Source organism: Gavialis gangeticus, unplaced genomic scaffold, assembly GCF_001723915.1.
Source record: "Gavialis gangeticus isolate Ggan-Ray unplaced genomic scaffold, GavGan_comp1, whole genome shotgun sequence".
Classification (NCBI taxonomy): domain Eukaryota; kingdom Metazoa; phylum Chordata; order Crocodylia; family Gavialidae; genus Gavialis; species Gavialis gangeticus.
In genome coordinates this window covers 57,019,432-57,026,680 of record NW_017729031.1, presented here as the reverse complement: position 1 = coordinate 57,026,680, position 7,249 = coordinate 57,019,432, and the positions used below count along the sequence as shown (strand labels likewise).

The window sequence follows — 7,249 nt, the reverse complement described above, 5'->3', positions numbered from 1 at the left end:
TCAGAAAACTGGGAAGCAGTGTGGACATTTGACAGGCTGGGCCTAAGCCTGTCAAATAGAGAAACAGTTAACATACCAATTGGGCCTCAACATTTCTGAAGTGCATACTAAAGATTGGACTGTACTTCACTGAATTTATATCCTTTGCTGCCCAACATCAAACTGGAACCTTAAATAGTCACATCTGTAAAACATGTATGATGCTTGCAATTCAACCTGTGTTGAATTATAATTTAATCAACATACCTTGCACGCTTCCATTACTTCAGCTGCATGTTCATGTTTTTTATAGAGTTCGTGTCTTCGATCTGGCTGAGTCAGAAAACGTGGTTTCTTTTTAACTGGGTCGTTCTCACCAAACGTTGGTGAGTTGGTTTTTAGTAACTGAGTAATATTTGGCACAAAAATAAAAGGCTTAAATACAGACCTAGAGGGAAAAAATAGAACATCCTTCACTGAAACAGTTTTAGTACAATTGCCAAGTAAAAGTCAATGAGTCACTAGTTCTTCCATTTCTCCCTTTAGCTTCCTCTGGAGAAAGACTTCAAAAAACTCATCTTATTTCTGAGTTAATCGGCACAGGTACATGAAGTCTCTTAACAGGTAAATTAATGTTATACATGTACACAGAGGAGCTGTAACATCCTAATTAAGACTTATGCATCCTGCTCTCACTACATGTTTGGAGTTAAAAGATTTAAACAAAAATTGCCATTTTAGACCCTACTGAAGTTTTTATTACCCAAGTTAATGCATCACCTGTCAGGGTCTGGGGTTCCTGTAAAGAAATGAATACAAGGTAGACTAGAGTCCTGAGGTAAAATGGAGACCATACTTCCAGTAGTCATAAATCCTCCTTCCATATTAATGCCACTCTCTTTATCTCGAAGAATCTCCATCATTGTTTCAGCAGTTATATTGCCTATTTAAGATATAAAACAGGTTAGTTATGTACAGTGCCACTGACTTAAACAGCATCTACTCTAGAACCTTTCTTGTTTACTCATTTTTCACAGGGAATGTCCATTTTGTTTTGCTGTTTTGTCAAAAAAGGCAAATGTGAAATGACAGTTATCATAGTAGCTTCTTACCCTGGTACTTAATATGAAAGATGTTCTCTTTAGCTATGTCATGAAAGCAATCAATTACCCACCCGATATAAATGTATCAAAATAAGCAACATGTTGAAAATACCAAATGAGATTACTATTTTATTTTCAAAATATACCTCCTCTGAAAGGAAAATGACAATGAGCTACTGTATTGGACTCAAAGTGTTTTGCAAATCCCAAACACATTTGTTAAGTGGAAGACTAGCAAACGTTGTTCACATAGTAACTTTCCAGATGAAAATTAATAGTTTTGAATTAAAAGCTAAACTTTAAGTGCTGTGTGGGAGTTAAGCAGACAAAACACAATATTGGCTATTGGGGTTTATACACAGATAATGCCACTAGACTACATTGAAAATGCAAAAATAATGACAACTGTGTGTGGATTTCCTGTGCATCATGTTGAAAAAAATGCAAATCTAAGAGACTAGAGTGTTTCTTATGATTTGACTTCCCAGGTAATTTAGATTTCAAGATGACAGCTGAAATGATGCATTAGAGAAAAACAAGTTTTATGCCTTGAATGAAATGGAACCACACTAGCGTATCCATCTGTGAGGAGAGCAACATAATTCCTTGTCGAGCAGCCCACAGTTTAATAAAGTATACAATTCAGGTAGTTTGGGGTTCTTGTGGAAATTTTTCTGAGACGGGACAAAAGAGACCCCTCCTTTGGGACTGTCTGTATCTGTAAAACTTCTCATAGTACAACTTTTAAAGTAGTGTTTAATGTTCAAATACTGCTGATATTGTATCAGTTTGTATAGGAGTTCCTAGTGAAGTATGCCCGATATTTTTACAGATGGCAGTTATGGGCATTGCCTTTTTTCTGGTATAACACATGATGGGTCACACAACAACACAATCACATAAAGAAGGAAATCCAAATAATCTATTATTTGGTTTTTCCACTTTAATACTGGCACGGCCAACCTTAAAATTCCTAACTTTACTATGGTCACTTCAAATACTTTATCTCTGAATTAGGATTTGCATTTTAATTTGTCTTGATGTTTTTAATTGTAATGCTAAAAATAGTTGCACAGACTTCTGCGCAGCTAGAAAACTGACCTACTTGGCTAATTTTCCCTGTAAATGATGCAAGCTGAAATCCATACTTGACTTCCTATGTAGCATATGAATATTTAACCGTGTCCACACTCTTGAGAATAGTGGGCATAACTATCTGGGGGAAGCCTGAAAAAGGCAAAACCAGCTATACGAAAGAAATGACAGAGGAGGTAGTCTTATTTAGTCAATCACCAACTGGTCCAGCAGAGAATAAGTAGTACATTTCTCTTTTGTAAACTTTTTTAAACTACTTATCTAAACTTCTAAATATATATATTTGATACCCATAAGTTCACAAAATAGAATACTCAGTGGCTGCTTTTCAGATGTAAAATATCATAGCTATTTCCCTACAGGCTGAAGATCAGTGGTCAGAAAGATTTGTTTTTAAATTCCCTGGGAGAAAAAGCTTAGACAAGTAAAGTATGAAGCCAGTGGATTTTTTCTAAACTAAATAGTTTGGTAGTCTGAACTGAATAGCTTTTAAGGCATGTATTTAAAAACACATCTACATGAAATTAAACTACATTAGCCCGATAACTTGAACGCCTAGCGTGATTTAAAAATGGCTGAGGTAAATGCTTGAAATTGGAGATTTAGAATGAAAGTGTTGATAGAACCTTAACACTACTATAATACAGGTAAATACAGGTATTATGAAGATATGTTCAGTATTCAGAACCTGCAGTTCCCAGAATGAATGCAGGATTTACATGATCACTGAAGTAGGATAGCTACAGGCAATTCACTCATAAGCATTAAATAAATACTGAAGCTGAGCCAGCAGAGCTCAGCAAAATAAATAAAAAACACACCAGAGAGCAATTTTATTTAGATTCAAATTAATTATTTCAAATGAACAAGCAAATAGAGATACAATTTTGTACTGTTTGAAGCATAAATAAAAGCTGCCATGAGATGGTGGCATAAATAAGAGCTGCTCTAAGAGTTGGTGGCAGTTTCTCTCTACAGAAATACATAAGTTCATAATTATGAATTTTTGCTGAAAGTACTGTGATTCTTTATTCTGTTTTCAGAGTGTGTTTTTAATTAGGTGTTTAAGTTTAACGGTTACATTTTTAAACTGGTTTTTAATGTTGGTATCATCAGATACAGTCTAAAAATGAATTGTATTAAGTAGAATACTGTATTTTCTAACATAATACACGCACCTTTTTTCCCAAAATCAGCCGCCCCAAATTGGAGTGCATGTTTTGACCAGAACTAAGCTAAAATGTTGTTTAGTCAGGCTCTGCTTTATTATGTTTTATTTTACTTTTTTGTTTTATTAGTTCTCTTTTGCTATAAGCCATCTTGAGCCTTCATTGGAAAGGATGGCATATAAATTTCATAAATAAATACTCAAGGAAGCTGTTTTCTTCACTGGAAAAGGAGCACTCCTAGAGAGACTGTGCATGCCATGTGGGTGCCAGGATGGCTGCTGCTTGTGTCTGGTCGGCAAAGCGAAGGGTAGTAGTTTTGTGTTAACCCTCTCACAGCTGTAGCTATTGGCTGAGCACTGTGTCTATCTTGCGTTCAAAGCAGCACGTGAGCTGCTGTTTGTACCTTGATGAAGCTTACGATGTGGAAACATTTCATTTACAGGAACTTACATAAAGAACTACTTACAGTAAAGAAGTAATTTGCTACCGTCCTTTGCAAAGGCCTGAGGCCTAATCTTGTGACACAGCAAGCCCTCCTGGAAACATAGCATCCAAGTATGGAATCGCAGAAGACAGTCTGGCATACCAGGGAGTTCCTGATGCCACACTTTGTGGACACTCTGGCCACGTCCACACGAGCATGGACATTTGTTTCCTCAGGACAAGAAACAGTGGCACACTTTGTGCCTCTGCTACTTGTCCCTGGGGAATGCCTGTCCCATGTGCCCTCTGGTGCATGGCAGGTTACCCTGGGTGGGGTAGGGGAGGCTGGGGTTAGCAACTATGCTAGCCCTAACAACCTTACCCGGGGTCCTGGGGAATTCCTGGGGCTGCCACCGTGGCAATCCTGCCTCTTGGAGCCTCCAGCAGCTGGAGTGTGGCTCTAGCTGGCCCAGCTCGGGTTTCGGGCGGCGAGTGCTGCCACTGTGTATACTGCCCCGCTTTTTTCACACCATTTGTTTGACCCCGGGATCTCCCAGAGTCAACCCTCTCCCCTTGCAACATGGAGAACACCTGAATATGTGGTGTGTGTCATGGTAGATGGGTCTGTGGAGCCACATACCGCATGGCCATGTTTGTCTGGATACAGCCTCTGTTTCCAGGAGGATTTACTCTATATCACAGAAAACCTTAACTCTGGAAAAATCTTTTTTTTCTACCTTCTTTTGCCTTCCAAAAGCAAGGTGTATCCCTTATTTGGGAGCATGCTGTATGTGAAAAAATATGATAATATTTATATGAATACAGCACTCAGTGGTTTCTTGTTTTAGATGCTATCTAAATCTATATTCTATATCTAAATCTATATTCTCTGCTACAAAGTTCTACACAGTCTTATCTGTGTAGCTGTGAATTTAAGTAAGTCTACTTTTTTATTTTCTCATAAAGTAGGTGGTTAGTAAGTGGCCCATCAGTACAAATCATTGTGGAAGATACAACGAGACCCTGACTTGACTTGGCTTAACCTCTAGGTGTAACTGCAGCTTTGTATGTTTTTGTGTACCTGTTTTCTCTAACCCCAAAATGGCAAAAACAATTAAAAAGCTTAAAAACAAACTAGACTGATTTTTAAAAATATTATCACTCCATCATTTTCAAGTCACTTAAAATCAATTGCATGCATTTATTTCCCATAGCAGATATATTAATCAGATTTGATTTAAAAGCACACAGATTTTAACATAAGTACATGTTGTCATTTTCTTGAGTCAGATAGCAACAAAAACATACGTACCTTTGTGTTTATTTAGTAGCTTATAACCTTCACAGTATCTGCCCCTTGACATAGTCATTCTGGCTGTATTTACGTAGGAATACACAGCAGCAAAATCAAATTCTTTTTCACCATCCCACCAGCCTTTGCTCTTTGCATATGCTCTCATTTCTGGGTGTTCCCGATCAATCTTGGTGGTTATGGAGAGTTGGTTGGAAATATTCCGCACGCCCTCTGTTTTGTAAGTGGGAAAAGAATATATTTTTGCATGTTACGGACTGATTTTCTTCTCGTGTCTTATTTGTCTATGGTAAGCTTACTAGAAAACGTGATATATTTAGCAACTTCTTAAAACTTTTTATTTTTGGCTTCTCTTTCTTTTGTCTCAAGTATCCAGACAATATACAAATTATACTGCTGCTTCCTTCCAAGATTCATTCTTTTAATCTTCACACCCATATTCTTTGTTCAGTGTTTCTTTATATTCTGACACTAGCCTTCCTCTTCAGTCTTAAAAACTGAGCTTCTTAGTCCTTTTAAATAACACTTATTAAAATCATATTCTCCATCTGTCAGTTAATTCCTCATTGAATTTTTTCTGATGCTCCCTATTACTGTATCAAATTTTACACCTCTATACTGCCCTCAACACTTCATAATTCTACCATTCCCATTTTACCATTATCAAGTTTTACACTGCCTAGGTCCTCCCATCCATGAGTGTTCCCAACTTCTTCCAATTTCATCAGTCTACCATCCTAAATAGCACTATGTATGTTAAGGCCTCCATCACCCCCGCCCCCCATCCATTTAAGCCCCTTTTAAAGAACCATTTTTGTTCCATACCTTCTATTTTTTCTGCCGCCCAGTATTTTCCAGAAGTCTCTAATACCCAAGCCTCCTTTCTGTCAGCTATCAAAAAGCTATTATGGTAGGTAAATGCCATTTGACTCTCCATACAGTTTCCACCCTGTCCATATTTTTCTAGCAAGTCAACAATGACAGTAAGGGCCTTTTCAGCTGTATCAGCTCTTTCAAGTCCAAGTCTAAAACAAAATTAAGATATTTAATTTTGTAATAATAAGCCTTAAAATTGTTTTCAACCTTAATATTCAAGTTAAATCTGAACAATAACAGTGATATTCAGGGGAGGAGACCTCTTCACGGGGCAGAAGGAAAAAGCTGCCAGACCTGACAGCTGAGAGTCATTAAACTGCAGCGTGATGGAACTAACTTCCTGCCCAGCCTGGACTGAGGAGGGTTATGCTAGTCTCAGAGACTATCACTGCACTATGACACCTTCATTACATTTTTCTGGCCAAATGAACTAGGTAACAATAGGTGGTCTTTCTGTGTCTCAAAGTCAGGGACTTGTGACAAAGACTGAAAATAAAATATTGGGAGTAGTTCAGGCAGTTGGGACAGAAACAGACTTAAGAAGGCCACAGCCCCAATCCTCCAGTGCAATGTGGGGGCTAGAATTTTGATGGGTACCAAACCACTCAAAACCCCTTGAGGACCTTCCTTTGTAGAGTCTCAATAACAGGTCAGTGTCTGTGGAATAGGTATCTGTGTCAAGAAATGTTTGTATCTGAAGATGAACAGGACAGGCAGCCTTGTCTTCAGAAGCAGGGAGCCACCATAGTAAGAGTGGCTTATCATGACTTGACAGACATGAGGCCAGACCACCTCCAGACTCTCCTAGAACTGCCCCCATCAACCTAGCTGTGGGGGGGAGGGAAGAGTCAAAAGATAGGTGATACCTGCTGTGCCAGTGGCTATAAAAACTGCTCTGCCTTAACTGCAGCAGCCCAAGCACTGACTGTGCATTTGAGTTGGACTGCACGCCTGGAGTTTAACTCCGTGCATTTGAATACTGTCAGCCTCTCCACCAACCTGACGAGGTCCATGCCCAGGAGAGCTTCTTTGTCCTGGATTTCTTCTCTCCCCCACACGGCTTCGTTTCCGATGCAGACCCCATGCTCGTTGGCTCCCATTTCGGCCCCCCACAGCCAGGCCGGGCGGCTCAGGACAGTGGCATGCGTGAGGGGCGCCTGCTCGATCTCGATGTAGGTGCACTGTAGCAGGGACAGGCACAGGCCCGGGGGCCTCACTCAGCTTCCCTGGGGCTGCAGGCCCCACCTGCCCGCCCGCCTGATGGTGGAGACTTCGGGCTCCTCAGGGCAACT

General features: G+C 39.5%; 1 protein-coding gene across 1 annotated transcript in view; it reads right to left on the bottom strand.

The window, feature by feature from the left end:
* The window catches only part of SCRN3 (secernin 3), a 20,840-nt gene that overhangs the window by 8,288 nt on the left and 5,303 nt on the right, over positions 1 to 7,249 (bottom strand). Inside the window, exons 2-6 of the mRNA XM_019522948.1 lie at positions 6,957 to 7,138; positions 5,907 to 6,106; positions 5,082 to 5,294; positions 760 to 922; positions 247 to 427 (exon numbers count right to left, since the gene is read on the bottom strand). Coding sequence (XP_019378493.1) covers positions 247 to 427; positions 760 to 922; positions 5,082 to 5,294; positions 5,907 to 6,106; positions 6,957 to 7,138 — 939 coding nt within the window. The remainder of the gene's footprint in view (positions 1 to 246; positions 428 to 759; positions 923 to 5,081; positions 5,295 to 5,906; positions 6,107 to 6,956; positions 7,139 to 7,249) is intronic.